At 38.4% G+C, this 18175-nt stretch overlaps 1 protein-coding gene across 1 annotated transcript; it reads left to right on the top strand.

The window, feature by feature from the left end:
- Positions 1-1230: 1230 nt before the first annotated feature.
- On the top strand, positions 1231-17839 carry LOC110954765 (multidrug and toxin extrusion protein 1-like). Its single transcript, XM_022199448.2, has 16 exons — positions 1231-1577; positions 2928-3029; positions 3117-3185; positions 3323-3471; positions 3584-3626; positions 5785-5829; positions 5915-6012; positions 8064-8161; positions 8276-8457; positions 9907-10015; positions 11390-11465; positions 12338-12407; positions 12507-12639; positions 12737-12831; positions 12924-12966; positions 13043-17839. Exons 1-16 carry the CDS (start codon positions 1413-1415, stop codon positions 13231-13233), a joined length of 1668 nt encoding a protein of 555 aa, XP_022055140.2. The 5' UTR covers positions 1231-1412; the 3' UTR covers positions 13234-17839.
- The last annotated feature ends 336 nt before the right edge of the window (positions 17840-18175 follow it).

Below are 18175 nucleotides of genomic sequence, written 5' to 3'. Positions count from 1 at the left end.
TTGTCATCATTTTTCCCAGAACACAATAGAGCAAGCAAAAAGAATAAGAAGGCAAGAAATTCCACAAGTTATCCTTGACATGACACACCTGTGAAGTGAAAACCATTTCAGGTGACTACCTCATGAAGCTCACTGAGAGAAGGCCAAGAGTGTGCAAAGCTGTAATTAAAGCAAAGGGTGGCTATTTTGAAGAATTTGGTCAAATAAAACATGTTTTGACTTATTTCACAATTTTTGGTTTAGTACATAATTCCATATGTGTTCATTCATAGTTTTGATGCCTTCAGTGAGAATCTACATTGTAAACAGTCATGAAAATAAAGTAAAAACATTTTATAAGGAGGTGTGTCCAAACTTTTGACTGGTAGTGTATCTGAAGGATAACTAAATCAAACATGATGTGCCACACTGTGCAGCCTCAGCAAAGAGTTTGAAAACTTCAGTAGATGAGAGATTTGAAATTTCTGAATTTCTAAAAACATGTTTTCACTTGTGAAATGTCAAGTATATTCATTTTGAATAAATTCGCAATGCAGAGAAAAGTCTGATGGGACCTGTGTGGATATTTTCAATTTGCAGTGTTAATCCTGGCCTTAATATACGTCTGCATTCATACACTAGTAAGAATGCACACACTTGATTATCAGTCTTAATGCCAGTTGTGGATATGCAAAATGACAATAAGTCATAACATATTTTTTGGATAACTAGAATTTGATTTTGCATATCTGAAGTAGTTCCTTTATCATTTTGGCTATCTAATATGCTGAAATCATTCACACTAATTAAAATACTCTGATCCTGAATTCTTATAATACACTTTTGAAAATATTTTTTACAGTCATATGTGCATATCATCAGTACAAATCATAGAATAGAATTTATTTATTGGAGTTGCGTATTTACAACAAAATTAAATTGATTAGTATTATTTTCACTCTTCTCTTTCTTCTCAATAATTAACATCATTACGTTTTAACTTCTATATTTCAACACATACATTTGATATATGTAAACACAAAGTTAAATAGCCTGTGTGAACATACACTTGATTATCGATTGATTGATTTTGGCATTAAAATTTAGACAAATAAAAAATTATATCCCGAACCAAGGTTTCATAAAGAATTCTGGACATCAAAATGTAATTGTAAATATTTGAAAATTCTAAAAACTGTGTGGAATAAAAGCATGCTTTCTGCAATCATCATTTCCTGACTACAAATTTACGTCATCACACCCCGTTTCTGTTGAAGCGTGAAGACATTTGGATGAAGTCCACTCCACAAAAACTACTAATGCCGTTTATATGAAGTTTATTTGACATCTGTAGCTGCAGAGGAGGCTTTTTATATATAAGAAATGAAGGAGGAAGTTCTGGGATTTGGTTCAATGTAAAGCTCCACCCGGTTATGGATCGACCTGCACCGGTAACAAAATGTTCTGTTAACGGAGATCTGAATGAAGCTGCTTCTGTTCGGAGCTCCGGTGAAAACTGCGGCTTCTGTCTGAACAGAATCCGAGGTTTGGTCCCAGAGAAGGAGCTGCGACAACTCATTAAACTGGCTGGACCGGTGGTAAGACAGCAGCGTCTGTTCTCAGGCTGCAACATGAGCTCCTTTTCTTTTACCTACAGCCTGTATTTGTTTAAGTTTTGAAATAAATAGTTCGCCGAATTTGCTGTTAGCTAATATTTAATGATCTTTACTATCAGATGATCTGATAACTGTCATTAAAACGGGTTGACATTTACATAACCTTAAAACCTGCTGATTTTGAGGGAAGTTCTGAACTGTCAGTGATGTGGGTACTAAATCATGATCCATTTCCCTTACATTCCCAAAATTATGAAAACACATGCCTATTTCTCGATTTTGGGATTGTTTTTATTTATTTATTTTATTTGAAAGAGTGCAGGATAGAGTGAGTTATACTGCCATCTGCAACTTCAGCTCCATCTTTAGCCCTTAATTGTTTACATTTTGGAAAAAATAGTACACCAAATTAGCTATTAACTGTTCATGTTTTACTATTTGATGTCAGTCTAGCTATCAATAAAGTTCTTCGAATCTTTAAAAATTTTAACGCAGTCAAAGGTCTATGGAAGAGTGGCGAACAGAAAGCCAATGAAAAAAGTTAACATATTTTCAACTAGAGTTCACCTGAAGACACGTAGGAGACTCTGAAATCAACTTGAAAAGTGTCTTTGGCCCGATGACTGTGTTGAACACCAAACACTGCCCATCATTAGAAAAAAATCACCAACCTCACTGGGAAGCATGGTGGAGGCAGCACCATGATATGAAGATCCATTTGGCAGCAGGCCCTGGAAGGCCTGGAAAGGTAGAGGGTAAAATGAACGCAGCAACTTATTGGGAAATCCTGGAGGACAACCCGATTCAGTCTGCAGAACAGCCACTTGGTAGAAGGTTTTACATTTTAGAGTTTTAATTCATTGACATCACTTTGTAGGAATCTTTTTGCTTTGACATTTTTTTGTTGATTCCAGTTCCGAAAGTCAAATTATATCCACCATGATTGAGTGTTGAAAATCAATATATATAGAAATTTCTGAGGGGGATGAAAGCTTTTTATTGTGAGTAGTGATGTCAAACAATGTTGGTTTGTGTTTATATCTGGTATTAAATGTGGTGAAAGATGTTTCAATTCTAGTGACCCCGAAAGCTTGATCTAGACGGGACATCAAGGCTCGATGCCAGGATTGTAGTTTCTTTCATATGCAAATGAAAATTCTACTTAACACGAATAAAAAAGTACAACAACTAAAATGGCATAACAAGCTCTGTATTTCAGGCTTCACTTGTTTTCAGCCTTAGACAGGGTGATTTGATCTGTTCCGCAGGTGTCTTGTGTTTGTTTTTGTTTTCATATCTGAAGGAGTGTTGTGCTTGATTCTGTTTTCTCAGTTCATTTCCCAGTTGATGGTCTTCTTGATCAGTATCATCAGCATGGTGTTCTGTGGTCACCTGGGGAAAACTGAACTGGCTGGAGTATCACTGGCCGCGGCGGTGAGGAAGCATGCTTTTTTTCTGCTTCCTCTGAAAGGTCTTTAGAATTTCTATAATGTTTCTGAGATGTTGTTTTCCCACTTGCAGGTGGTGAACGTCACCGGTATTTCCATTGGCACCGGTTTGTCGTCAGCTTGTGATACCCTCATATCTCAGGTAGAACAAAGTTTATTCTCTAAACAGCTCAACAATGAGCTTTTTGTATCCGGTTTGCTTTCTTGACCTGCTCATACCTTCGCTGAGTCGTGCGATCGGTTACCTCCACATGTTCATCGCTCTGCCTGTTCCCGCAGACATATGGGAGCGGTAACCTGAAGCGTGTCGGCGTGATTCTCCAGAGGGGGATTCTGATTCTGCTGCTGGCCTGTTTCCCCTGCTGGGCCGTCCTCATCAACACCGAACCTCTTCTACTGGCTGTCAGACAGAGTCCAGAGGTCGCCAGGTCAGTTTAAGATTCGTGTTAACATCGACTGGTTGTCTGTAAATTCAAAGTTCCATGATAAATGCTGTATTTAGTGTTTCTCATACAATATTATTCATCTTTCCTCATGAAGTCTCTCTCAGCTGTATGTGAAGATCTTCATGCCCGCTCTACCGGTGAGTTTCATACAGTCCTCAGTCTGATCACCACAACATTAAATCCACTTGAAGAATATCATCTCGGGCTGCCAAAGCAGCTCTGACTTGTCGAGGCTGCACTGTGACGCGAGATTAGTGGGTTAGCAGATATCTTTTATCCTGCTAGATCGCCATGGTAACTGATGGGAGGGGGTTATGTTCAGATCAGAAATTGTTATCCCTACCTTTACGACTATTATTAGATTTAATATTAATGAAGGAATGCATGTGCAGTATGTCATTAAACATAAGAAATGAACACATGTACATCACTTTTTCTGCTACAGTCTGATGCTTGTGTGTCTGTTGTAGCAACTTTCAGCGGTGGACAGAAGTCAGCACTGAGCCTCTACACAGCCAGTTGTGATGCACTGTGTTCTGACACCTTCTTGTTATAGCATGAAGGTTTTTGTAATATACAGCTCAATATGTTTGCAGACAAAGCATTTTCTCTTAGCTGAGAATCTGCATCGCTCATAAATAATCGTCAGGATTGGTTGAAGAGAGATGCTTCTTCAAGCCGATTTAAATCCGAAACTCTGAACAGAACCTGATCTGGACCAGGTTAGCTCCACAGCATCGGTTACCATGGAGCTCTAGCAGGTTAAAAAAGAGACATCTTCATGATACTGAGAGCTCTGACGTTGGACTCGACATACCTGGTAACTCATTAATCTTGTTTCGTAGTTCAGTCCTTTGGGTTCACGTCCATCCAACAGTCAATATCAGAATTATGTTCCGTTTTCTGTTCTTGTTTACTTTTGGTTTTTGCTTGCTTTCTGGTTTGGTGTAGGCACCAAAACTACATGGATAAGTTTAGGAAAATATCACACTTTGTGCAATATATATACATGTTTGAAGGTTGGTCAAGTTCAGACACCAAAGTTTCTTGATTCGGAAAAATACTAAAATATGACCCTTTCACTACATGTTATCCTCCATTTTCTACATTACTCAGGGGGAGAAGTCCCACCCCATCTCATTTATGATTGGTTGGCAGAAAAGGAGCGACAGTGACAGCGCAAAATAAATGACTAAGCTTGTGATTTGTTACAAACAAAAGTAATCCAGCAAAAAATGCATTTCACAGTATGTATTTTGGAATGCAGTTTAGTTCTGTAGGAACAGAATTTTGTTCACGCCGGGTTGAATAAAAGTAGTTTATGACGGGTCTCGATGTTGATCTCACAATGTCAGAATCCTGACTCAAGACAGTCAATTGTTCACACATGTTGCCCAACCTGAACTGAACATATGTTTATTCTGCCTTCTTATTAGTCTACTCTGTAGTTTTAACATGTTGCTCTACTTAGTTCCGCATTCTTTCCTTTTTTTCTTGTTACAGAGCATCTTTGGGGAGTTTTTTTTCTTGTCTGAGTCGCACTGAAAAACTGATTAGTGTTATATTATATTTAGCTTATAAAAACCAAACCTGACCTGATCTGATACTAAAGCTGACACTTCAGGGAAACACACTGCAAGACAAAACAGTTGGTGCTTTAATGAACCAAAAAACATTCTGCAAAACTGTTTAATAAGCAAAGACCCTCTGATTGTGCTAAACAGAATCTCTAAAGACTCACAAACTGAGAAGTGCTCAAACTATTTCCAGGAAAGATAAAAACAATCCAGGGACACTCAGAGTGAAAATAAAAGCCTGAAACAGGCATTAAGCTGGTGTAATCTGCACAGACAGGCTTATCAGCTTGTGTCAGCCTTCCCTGCTCTGACTCTTGATCATCTGTGAGGATTATGACTTAATTTCACTTAATGGTAAAGTTTCATCTCCAGTAAAACCTGTTTTTCAGGAGTTTTTGGCATGAAAAGGTTGAACCAATTTGGATCAGAAATATGATTGCAGCTCATGAGCCAAAACCTGTTGCTTTGGAGACGCTCTGATCTGGTCGTCTTAAAGTTTGGCCCTTTTTAAAGTCGCTCTCATCTTGGAAGTGCAGATTTTTCGTGCTTCCTGTCCTCTTGCCGCTTAATATATCCCAAACTTTGACAGGCGGCACTGTAAGAAGTTACTCAACATTATTCATTACACATCAAAGTTTACTTAATCATAATATACAAATTGAGGAAACTTAAATTAATTGATTGATTAATGTTGAAATTTCTGTGCTTTTATCTTCAGGCTGCTTTTATGTACCAGCTTCAAGGGAAATATCTGCAAAATCAGGTGCAGTTTCATAACACAGGATGTGAAATTTAACAAAAGCACAGTTGTGTGGATCAGCATTGTGACGTTATGCTGTGTATTACAGGGAATCATGTGGCCTCAGGTTGTAACAGGAACAATAGGAAACGTCCTCAATGCTGTCATCAGCTACATCTTCCTGTATCCTCTGCAGTTTGGTGTCGCGTGAGTTCATACATTATCATGATTAAAAGATGACTGATGAACTACAATAAATGCACAAAAGGTATATTAAATAATAAAACAAATGATGGACCTTCAGTCTTACTGCTAAAATACCACACGATCTATTCTACCACTCTAAATGTATTTTATTATGTATTAGCTGCACACTTGTAGCTTTGACTCAGTTTTTTTATTCAAAACTGAAAATAGGCATTTATGTAAAGGTATACGATTAATAAGGTGCATGTCATTTACAGTTTTTTAATCCTTTTATTGCATTTCTTTATTTTCACTGCCACCACATTTTTCCTCACTGTTGGCTCATTTTTCACTTTTGTATAAAATTCTGCACCTCAGTAGAAATGACACAACCATGACTAGAAGTAGAGACATCTCAGAAATGTCCTAGTCTTATTGTAGCTCACTTATTTTTTTTTAATTTCAGTTCAGTAATATAGTGTACCATTCTGGATATAGATGTATATTTTTTCCAAAATATCTGGCACAAGAGTTTTCTTTGATATTAAAATGTTCTATCTCATTTTATTTGTCAAAGATGAGCAAAAAAACGTGCCAACACCTTTTTAAATACACTACCAATCAAAAGTTTTAGATCGCCCCAATTTTTCTAGTTTTTTTTATTAAAATTCAAGTAGTTTAAGTCCAATGAATAGCTTGAAATGGTACAAAGGTAAGTGGTGAACTGCCAGATTAAATAAAAAAAGGTAAGGTTGTCCAAAACTGAAAAATAATGTACATTTCAGAATTATACAGAAAGGCCTTTTTCAGGGAGCATGAAATGGATTAACAACTTAAAGTTGTTCTGCAGCAACAGAGGTTGATCAAACCTTCAAAGTTGGTGCTACCAAATCCTACAGGTGTCCCAACTTTTCTTGATTACTTACAACCTCCTCTGTCTGTATAAAAATAGTGTTGGAACACACCATGGCATCATACTCTCCGGAGCATTATTAGAACAGCATCGTACTGCAGAAAGTAGTGTGTTGCTGTAACATTGGCGAGGAAAAGACAATTAACAATAAAAGAGAGAGAGAGACCATCATAACACTGAAAAATGGAGGTCTTTCTTACAGAGAAATTGTGAAGACAGTCAAGGTGTGAGTACAGTTTTCTTCACCATCAAAAGACACTTAGAGACTGGGGAAACTCTAACAGGAAGAGGTCTAGAAGACCCAAAGCCACAACAGAATCAGAAAACAAGTTTCTGAGAGTCAACAGCTTGGTGATAAGCAGGTCACAGGACAACAGCTTCAAGAACAGCTTAGTAGTGGTTGTAGTAAGAAGTTTCAGTTTCAACTGTGAAGAGAAGACTTGGAGTTGCAGCAAGAAAGCCATTGCTAAGACGTCAGAATAAGAAGAAGAGGCTTGCCTGGGCCATGATACACCAGCAATGACTACTGAAGACTGGAAGAAGGTATTATGGATTGAAGAATCAGAACTTGAAATCTTTGGTTCATCACGCAGGATTTTTGTGTGCCATCAAGTAGGAGAAAGGACGATTCCTCGGTGTGTGACATCAACTGTCAAACATGGAGGAGGAAGCATGATGCTCTGGGGCTATTTTACTGGATCCAGGGTCGGTGACTTGTACAGAGTGAGAGGAACCCTGAACCAAAACAGCTACCACAGCATTCTGCAGCACCATGCAATTGGGAAGAACTTTCTGAAGAATATTTGATTTCCATTGTGGAAAGGATGCCTCGAGTGTGTTCAGTTGTTATAACTGCCAAAGGTGGGACTTTGATGAATCAAAGATTTAGAAAACATTTTGGCTCTTAAGTATTTTTTTAAACTTATTTGTTCTATGCTTTCAGTTCAGAGTATTATGACACACTAACATACATAATTTCTAACAAAGAACTGAACAAATTGGGGAGTTGTAAAATTTTTGACCGGTAGTGTAATTAAATATAATCATGACAAAGATTACATTTATCAGCATAATTGCAATAAAATGTTGATATTTCTCTAGAATAACTGCTTGTACTTCTGTGTTTGTCTGAATCCTGCTGCTCGTGGAACTACTGAAGTGGATCTGCAGCAGCGAATGCCATCTCTCAGTATTTGCTGACTTTGCTCCTGTTCGTTTACATCCGCTGGAGGGGGTTGCACAAAGCCACGTGGGGAGGTCAGATCAACATGTTTCCATTTAGACTCTGCTGCTGTGCTTGTCTAATAATTCTATCATTTTACAGCATGTTAAATCCTGTGTGTCGTTTGTAAAAACACCTTGCACCTTCAGGGTGGTCCCTGGACTGTCTGCAGGAGTGGGGTCCCTTCGTCAAACTGGCCATTCCCAGCATGCTGATGATCTGTCTGTCCTGGTGGATATTTGAAATCGGAGGTTTCCTGGCTGGTGTGATCAGTGAGGTGGAGCTTGGAGCTCAGTCTATAGCGTACCAGCTGAGCGTCGCAGCCTACATGGTAACTCTTTGTCACTTTTACTTTCAAAATGCACCACAGAGTGTCACAGAAAACCATTCCTGCCTGAAGCCAATGCAGTTCCTCATTTTGTTTCACTTCCCAGCAGTTAGCTAATATTCCCTTCTTGAGTTGACCCTCAGTAATGTACGACTGCTTCTCTGTGCAACAACATAATTAGAACTGTAATATTATTTATTAGAATGTATGCTTAGATTTCATTCTATTAGTGCAGTGTACATTTTTACATTTAATGCTTCTACTTTTCTACTTATGTTTTTATTTTTAGGATATGTTTTAATACTCTTCTAATTTTCTATTTTGTCTTCTGCTCAAATTTCTAACACTCTGAATGTTAGCAGCTGTAACATGAGCAATTTGCCCTCGGCGTTCAGTAAAGAATTCTGATTCTGATTTTAATTAGAGACACCAATAGTGTGTTTGCTGTTCTGCCCACGAAATATTGCTTCAGTAAAGGTAACTTTCATCACATTTTTGTCAGATGTTTGGCCATATTTTAAAAATATGTTGTCAAATATCTTGAAAGCCCTGAAGAATTTGTGTTCTGTATAACATACATTAAAGTTAAGACAAGAAAAGATATTTATGCACAATATATTTGGAATTTTGCTCAAAAGACTCATCATTTGCTTCATTAGGACTTTGTGGATGTGATTAATTGTATTTGGTAGGCCTATGTGCAATATCACGTGTCATGTCAAATGATTGTACACTGTGTCATTTCTAAATAACTGCATTAATTCTAATCTGAACAGTAGGCAAAAATTTAAAAACTCGCAGTTTCTATATTAAAAATACTGTTGGGGAGCGTTTAGGTAAGGGCCCAAGCACAGGCACTCACAAATCGTGATGAGGACAAAAAAAACTTTAACCAAAAGGAAGTTAAGTGAAGAAACAAAAAGCAGCTGGCGATCCTGGAAAAATTAAGTTCCCAAAGAAACAAATAGAAAACAGCACAATGCAAAAATGCATAAAGACACAAGCGAAAAAAAGATTTTCTTCAGTTGCTCTTTGCTGAGGAGTTTCTCTCTGTCCTTGTCTTTAAAATACCCCAAATGTGATTAGAAATGTCAAGACACATACCTACCGGTCCCAGACTGGAACTCTTGCATTTTGCAGGGATCATCTCATTTCATGTCGTACTTTGCTGTATTTGAGCAACATAATACAGCTTTGATGATCAATTTTTCATACATTTCTACAAATGTATGTAATTAAAATGTAATCCAAAAAGATTGTTTTGTGCTTGTAGTTAAACAAATCAGATATGCTGTTTGCTGTGAATTCTGGACATCACTTCTGTTTCTAGTTTTCGGTGCTAAGCTAATAGGCCGCAGACACTAGATGTGTATTGACAGTTGTAAACACATGTCCCGCTACAGCTCCTTTAGTGTAATTATTTATTTTAAAACCTATGATCTTCTTCTACAGTTTCCACTGGGGTTCTCTGTTGCCGCCAGTGTTCGGGTTGGAAACGCTCTTGGTGCAGGAGACACAAAGCAGGCCGGACTGTCCTGCCAAGTCGCCATCATCTGTGCATGTAAGAACCAGACGGAAAATCACAGAAGTTATCAGGACATGTTTTCTTCCTCAGGGCCACTGGTAGCAGCAGTGAAATATTAACTCTTGTTAACAAGAATATCAAAACCCTAAAAAAAAACCCACAGAGAATCAGCAGCTGAAAATACAGAACGTTCTGTTCAACGTACAAACTAGTCTCATCTTAAAATTTTTTGTCATCAGCATCAAGCTTTTTTTTAAAGAGATAGATGGAGGGCAGTGACAGTAAACTCTCTTTTAATCCTCTGAACCCAAAACCTACTTGTGGGTTTGAAATACAGGTTATCTTTAAAAAACAGCCAAAATTACACCATTTATCACAACGTTAAAACAAAGAATGTCCTAAATGTTTACGTTCCTGATGGTTCCCAAACACATCATGGAGTTCCTTTGGGAACAATAACAAATATGATGCTTAAAATTGTGATATGCAACCAAACTCACTTTTTTTCTACATGTCTAATTTAAAAAATCTTCCATAAATACGCTCTTTGCACCCCATCCTGTAGAAAACCAAAAATCTGCACTCTTTAGTGCTCTCTCTTCTGTGACTGCAGCCAAAAGTCACGTGGCGAAAATTCCTGGACTTTTTGGCGGATCACCCAGATCAGAGAGGAGACAAGGATGGAAACAAATAAGAGAGACTGAGGGCAAAATAAAAACCATACTGAAGCAATAAAATAAATGCGGCATGGCTTAAAAAAACTGTGTGCAGAAGAGCAGGTTGTTGGACGATACATTCAACATGGTGAAATGCCATGTTAGAGGTGTGCTTTTCGTAGAGTTTATAAAAATGTAACCTCAATTATTTTTCAAATTTCTATAACACTTTGAAGCACTTGAAAATATTTTCTGCATGTCGATCTCAGGTTTTTGCTTTTTTTCGAACACAGATGCTTTTTATAGAACAGATAATCAAAAAAACTGAATTCATTTTCATGATTGATGGCATTATTTCATAGTGCACACAAATCATTTCTGAGTTCTTCCTGCTTCTACTCATGGTTGCTCTGTTTCCATAGAGGTGCACGAATTTCTATTGCAGTGAAAAGTGAGGAAAAATGTAACAGGAGCAAAGAAAGAGCAAAATAGTGTTCGGTGTTTGTAGAGTGAAAATAATAGCCTGTTTAAAATCCTCATAAAACAATAAAAGCACTCAAATGTGACCATATGCATAAATAAATTACACAACAATCATTATTGACGTGGTGACTTTCAAAGACTAAACACGTGTGGTGTGAATTTGATCCGAGATTCTATAAAACAACATGTTAGATAACTTTGTAGACAATTATAATGCACATTTTCCAACCTTCTTGTCAACTCGTGCTGTTTTGTGTTTGTACACCAACAGTCGCAGTCGCCTGTGTCGTCGGATTGAGTCTCAGCGTCACCAGAAACGTCATCGGGTACATTTTCACCTCAGAGCAGTAAGTAAACACAGATGCAATACCATTCACTAATCTGCAGACGTGCATGCAGCTACTGTAGCGCAATCTATGTGGTTTGTTTCCATCCAGACTGTTATATATTAAACTCAGATCATCGCCTTCATGCAGACTCACAAACACTGAGCTGTGACTGTTTAATGAGCCTCATTAATGTTTCGCAGCTCTTTCAGATCATATAATTCCACACAGAAGAAGCAGTTGTTGCAGGTTTGTCCCAGTGTTCAGTGAAACATAAAAACCAAACCGATGTTCACGTGCAGCTTCGGTTTCCACCTCCTGCCAGGAGATCATTTGTGGTGCATTTACGGCGTTAAAGAACTGAATAATCCTCTCCTGTCTTTAACTGTTCCATCTTAGCTCCCCACAGTGTGCTTTTGCATCTAAAAAGATATGATAAAGCTTTAACTTATCCTGAATGAAGTGACCTAACATAGGAAATTCAGTAGCTGAAAAGTAGAAAAATAATAAGATGCACTAGTAAAATAAAATAGGTAAGCTAGAATAAAGCAGTAAAAAGTAAAACCAGCAATTATACCGAGGTGAGAAGTAAAATCACACGATAATAAAAATAAATTAAATGTTGCATCTGAAAAATGAGATGAAAATGTTGTCCATTAAATTGGCAATGTCGTATATCACATGTAATCCAAGTGTTGCAAAGGAAAATTAAAAATTACACATAAAACTGAAGTGTTGCACCTGAGAAATGAAGATCTGAAATATTACACTCAAAATGCTATGGAAAGTGATATCTCACAAACTATTGAGAAATAAAATTCCAAACGGTATTGATATTGTTGTTAAAATCTAAAAACGTGTTAAAATAAACCTCCAATCCTGTGTCTTTTCAGAGACATCATTCAGAGAGTTGCTGACGTCATGCTTATATTCGGTTTCATGCATGTCTGTGATGCCACTGCGGTGAGAAACAATGCAAAACTAACACCTCATGCGCGGAATCCATGAAGTATTTTCCACATATTTCCATCTGCAGAGTGTGATTTCAGGCGACATTTACAGGGTGTCGCTGCTGGTGTTCTTCGAGGAGCAGGAAAACAGCTGGTCGGCGCTTTGTTTAATTTAGTGGGATATTACTTCATCGGCTTCCCCATCGGTGTGTCGCTCATGTTCGCAGCAAACTTGGGGATCATAGGTAAAATGAAACTGCTCGTATACTTTACTATATTGTTTTTTTGGTCAAGCAGCCTTCAGAAACGACATTAAAACTCTTTTGTTTTCATTTGTAACAGGACTGTGGAGGGGACTTTGCATTTGCGTGTCACTGCAAGCGATTGTTTTCGTTGCATTTTTGTCCAGACTTGACTGGAAAAAGGCAGCAGAAGAGGTTGGTGGATACTTCAGTTCAGTCATAACTCTTCTTTTAATTTGTCTTGATGTATGATTGTATCAGCAGCTGCTCTCTATGTCTCTAATCAGGCTCTTGTGAGGGCTGGCATCCATGTGGAAAAACAACAAACAGGTAACTTCTAGGAAACATTCTTGAGTCTTTTGCAAGGGTGTCATGTTAAAACTTATGCGCCCTCTGAAACCTGCAGATTCAGATCAGAACCGAGCTCAGGACGCAGACCCAGAAGTCCAAAAACAGTTGATCAGCAGCACCACGGTGGGAGACGTCCTGTCAGCAACCCAGCTGGTTGTACGTCGTGGCTTGACCTTGTTAATCATGATCAGCATCCTCGTAGCTGGAATCATCACCAGTGACCTGCTGGTGAGGCTGTTGAAATGATGTTTCTTCACCACACATTAAAGGGCTGCTCATCATGTTGATCCCGCTGACTATCAACTTTCCGGTCTGCAGCTCTGTGCAGATTCCAAACATTCTTCACTTTATACTTTGGCGAGCTGATCTGCAGCTTTGTCACATTCTTGTTGTGCTAGGAAACAAATGAGAGAGAACCAAAGTGAGGCACCAGTTTACATTTGTCACTCCATAAATAAAACTGATTAGATTTAAAGGTGGACTGTCCTGAGCACGAGCACAAACATGCACAGGAAATGGTAATCTGTCGGTCTGCCTGTGCCATTGAGTTTCCTATTTTGGGTGCGTGTGATATTCAAGATACAAGATTCAAAATGTATTTTTGTATTTATTGCAATTTGTTGTGTAATTACAGTACATAAAAAATAAATATTGTTCTCCGAGTACAGTGCAAATGAAAATAATAACGATGAATATGCATAAATAATTATAAAAATACAAAAACTAAATAGAGGTTTAACCCTCGTGTTGACCCCTTTTAAAGTTTGAAAATGTGGGGGAAAAAAAACCAACAAGCATATTTTCACAGAGAAAAATTCCATATTTTCAACATTTTTTAGAAATTTTTGAACATTTTTTGGTATAAAAAAAAAAGAAATGTAAAAAAAGTTTTTTTAAGAACACTGAAAAAATAATCAGGATTTTTTTTTCTGAATGTTTTTAAAGAAAATAGAAGTTTTACTGATATGTATGGAATCACTTTAGATATTTTTAGGATTTATTTGGAAGATTTTTACTCATTTTTTGAATATTTACAGTAATTTTCTTGACAAAATTGGGGATTTTTTTTAAAATAAAACTTTTAAGGGAAACTTTTAAGGAAGTATTGGGAATTTTCTTCCTGAAGGTTTTGCAAATTTTCAGAAATTTGGGAATAATTATTGCTGAATTTTTTTTTTTTCAGCCAAGGAAATAACATTTGTTGGTATCCGTGAATGAAGACAACAAGAGGGTTAAAAGGCAGCACAGCGTAAATAAAATTAAAGTGAATACTGTCAGTCATTGCTTATTAAGGTGCTTGTTGTGTAGTTTAGTCTATTTCAGGTGACAGGCACTAGACTGGACACATTAATTTACTTTTACTGACCACATATTGCTGCACAGTGTATAGTGGTTAGCACTTTCGCCTTGCAGCAAGAAGATCCCCGGTTCAAATCCCGGCCTGGGATCTTTCTGCATGGAGTTTGCATGTTCTCCCTGTGCATGTGTGGGTTTTCTCCGGGTACTCCGGCTTCCTCCCACAGTCCAAAAATATGCTGAGGTTAATTGATTACTCCAAATTGCCCGTAGGTGTGAATGTGAGTGTGCTTGTCTGTCTGTATATGTAGCCCTGTGACAGACTGGCGACCTGTCCAGGGTGTCCCCTGTCTTCGCCCGAGTCAGCTGGGATAGACTCCAGCACCCCCCGCGACCCTAGTGAGGATAAAGCGGTGTACAGAGAATGGATAGATGGATGACCACATATTTGTCTTTGGTTTACAAAGTTACTTGCAAACCAGTTAGCAGCTGTTAATGCACCTGGAGTCCTTCGCTAATCAACAAGAAGAAGAATATCTACACAACTATTGCCTAAAAAAACGCACAAACGAGCTGTTTTTATTATCTACAAGGCAGACCAAAGTTATATTTTCTCCCAGAAGTCACACACATCATTCACTGGTTGAACTGATCAGAGATCAGATAAAAGCTGCCTGGTTGCTCTTGTACTTCCTCATAATTTTAATAACCGGAGAACGATGTCAAATGTTGGTGTATTTTTAGTGCAACTTGAGGGCATACAGTCATTTACCATGAAAATCTGGCATGTTGGTGGTATTTTGCTGGCACTGTTTCCGTCTGTTTGTCCCTTTTTGAAAGAAGTATCGCTGCAAATCAGTACAAAATTGTTCTGCATGATCATCTCTGTCCTGTGAGGGAACAGTTCCATTCCATTCTACTGACTTCAGAGTCACAAGATCTCACCACAGCTGAAGAGACATGTGACATTTTTTGACCTACTTGTTAGATCAACATTATCAAAACATCAAACAAAGGAATATGTTCCTGAAGAACTGTGTTCAAGTCATACACACGTGGACAAAATTGTTGGTACCCCTCAGTTAAAGAAGGAAAAACCCACAATTCTCACTGAAATCACTTGAAACTCACAAAAGTAACAATAAATAAAAATGTATTGAAAATTAAATAATCAAAAACAGCCATTACTTTTGAATTGTTGATTAACATAATTATTTAAAAAAACAAACTAATGAAACAGGCCTGGACAAAAATGATGGTACCTCTATAAAAGATTGAAAACTATTTGACCAGAGTGACATGATTAACTCAGGTGTGTCATTTAATTGACATCACAGGTGTTTCCAAACTCATAATCAGTCAGTCTGCCTATTTAAAGGGAGACAAGTAGTCACCCTGCTGTTTGGTGAAAAGGTGTGTACCACACTGAACATGGACAACAGAAAGCGAAGGAGAGAATTGTCCCAGGACATCCGAAAAAAATTATAGACAAACATCTTAAAGGTAAAGGCTATAAGACCATCTCTAAACAGCTTGAAGTTCCTGTGACAACAGTGGCTCATATTATTCAGAAGTTCAAGACCCACGGGACAGTAGCCAACCTCCCTGGACGTGGCTGCAAGAGGAAAATTGATGACAAATTGAAGAGACGGATCGTTGGAATTGTATCCAAAGAGCCCAGAGCAACCTCCAAAGAAATTAAAGGTGAACTCCAAGGCCAAGGTACATCAGTGTCAGATCGCACCATTCGTCGTTGTTTGAGCCAAAGTGGACTTCATGGGAGACGACCAAGGAGGACACCACTGCTGAAAAAAACTCATAAAAAAGCGAGACTGGAATTTGCAAAAATGCATGTTGACAAGCCACAAAGCTTCTGGGAGAATGTCCTTTGGACAGATGAGACCAAACTGGAGCTTTTTGGTAAGGCACATCAACTCTATGTTCATAGACTCAAAAACCAAGCATACGAAGAAAAGAACACTGTCCCTACGGTGAAACATGGAGGAGGCTCAGTAATGTTTTGGGACTGCTTTGCTGCATCTGGCACAGGGTGTCTTGAAAGTGTGCAAGGTACGATGAAATCTGAAGACTATCAAGGCACTCTGGAGAGAAATGTGCTGCCTAGTGTCAGAAAGCTTGGTCTCAGTCGCAGGTCATGGGTCTTCCAACAGGACAACGATCCAAAACACACAGCCAAAAACACCCAAGAATGGCTGAGAGAAAAGCGTTGGACTATTCTAAAGTGGCCTTCTATGAGCCCAGATCTGAATCCCATTGAACATATGTGGAAGGAGCTGAAACATGCCATTTGGAGAAGACACCCATCAAACCTGTTGAGCTGGTGGGCTGCACAGTGATATAGTGGTTAGCACTTTCGCCTTGCAGCAAGAAGATCCCCGGTTCAAGTCCCGGCCTGAGCCTGGGATCTTTCTGCATGGTGTTTGCATGTTCTCCCTGTGCATGCGTGGGTTTTCTCCGGGTACTCCGGCTTCCTCCCACAGTCCAAAAATATGCTGAGGTTCATTGATGACTCAAAATTGCCCGTAGGTGTGAATGTGAGTGTGATTGTCTGTCTGTATATGTAGCCCTGTGACAGACTGGTGACCTGTCCAAGGTGTCCCCTGCCTTCGTCCGAGTCAGCTGGGATAGGCTCCAGCACCCCCCGCGACCCTAGTGAGGATAAAGTGATGTATAGAGAATGGATGGATGTTGAGCTGGTTTGACAAGTTGCACCACAAACACAAAATTGTCCAAAATGGTTTTCAGAATATACTAAGAATGCGCCTGGTGATGTGAGATGGAAAAACCCTTTTGCAAATTAGTGTGCAGGAGTCTGTCCGAGGCTCTTTTTTTTTTTTTAAAGAGTTCTTTTGTTTTATATGTGGTGCTAGAAGGACTCATGACTTCAAACTTTCTAAGAAGTCACAGGGAGGATATTTGTAACAGGACTTGAAAGTCGACTGGCACTGAGCTGCTGTAGCCAGTTTGATACACATATCAGGAACACTGCTGTTTTTAGATGTGCACAAAGTCCCGTTATTTCTTTGTTTTTTTTATCATGTCTGTCATTTTACTTCAATTTCTTTTCGTCCTGATTTATATAAAGTTTATGTGTTTCATGAGAGAGGCCCTGAAGAATGGTGCATGCTGGGAAAAGTCTCAACCAAACAGCAGCTCCGTAAACCAATGTGGAGCTGACAGTAAATTACCAGACTCATTCTGGCCTGTTGTTCTGCTTGTTTGTGGCCAAAGAGAAGCTCTCATCTCATCAGATCTCAGTAAACAGAGTCTTTAGGCTGCACTCAGACTTTGACATAAGTGTAGATGACATCTGTCCTCGTGTGTCTCTCTTTCTGTCATGGCTGTTGAAAATTAACTCGAGCAGGAGACTCATCGTCACACATGAACAACCACACCAGTTATGTGATAGAATTTGCATCTTTAGTTTTTATATTCTTTGACATCAATGGCATAACGGCTTCCATAGGGCAGAAATATTGTTGTCAGATTGTAGTCTGTCTTTTGCATTTTCAATAAAATAAATATTTTTGCAGCATTTACTAGCTTTAGCTTCATTTCATTGTTTGTATCTAAATATTTTAATCAGTCATAACTTAGATAGTTTCATGTTATTTAGAAGCACCACATGTTTCCACTGTTAAACCTGCAGATATCTGAATATTAGTGCTACAAAATAACTGTCATGTGCATTTCATATTGTCAGTATTTGACAAGTATGTTCACGCTACAGTTGCAAAGTAAGGCAAGTTTCTCTGTGTAGCATATTTCAGACACACAAACAATTAAAAGTGCTTTATATGGTGCATTAAAATGTTTAACAGAAACTAAAAAAACGGTCAAATTCAGATTTGGAGGATAGGGAAATCGTGCA

This window comes from Acanthochromis polyacanthus, chromosome 3 (assembly GCF_021347895.1).
Source record: "Acanthochromis polyacanthus isolate Apoly-LR-REF ecotype Palm Island chromosome 3, KAUST_Apoly_ChrSc, whole genome shotgun sequence".
Lineage (NCBI taxonomy): Eukaryota > Metazoa > Chordata > Actinopteri > Pomacentridae > Acanthochromis > Acanthochromis polyacanthus.
The sequence above is the reverse complement of the archived record's forward strand: the minus strand, read 5'-3'. Positions and strand labels throughout refer to the sequence as shown.

Bases quoted from the DNA above. Each gene is read 5' to 3' on its own strand.
- LOC110954765 (XM_022199448.2), top strand. From the start codon at position 1,413: ATGGATCGACCTGCACCGGTAACAAAATGTTCTGTTAACGGAGATCTG. The intron at 8,458-9,906 runs GTAACTCTTTGT...CTTCTTCTACAG, and splicing joins TGAGCGTCGCAGCCTACATG to TTTCCACTGGGGTTCTCTGT. The intron at 12,967-13,042 runs GTAACTTCTAGG...TGAAACCTGCAG, and splicing joins TGTGGAAAAACAACAAACAG to ATTCAGATCAGAACCGAGCT.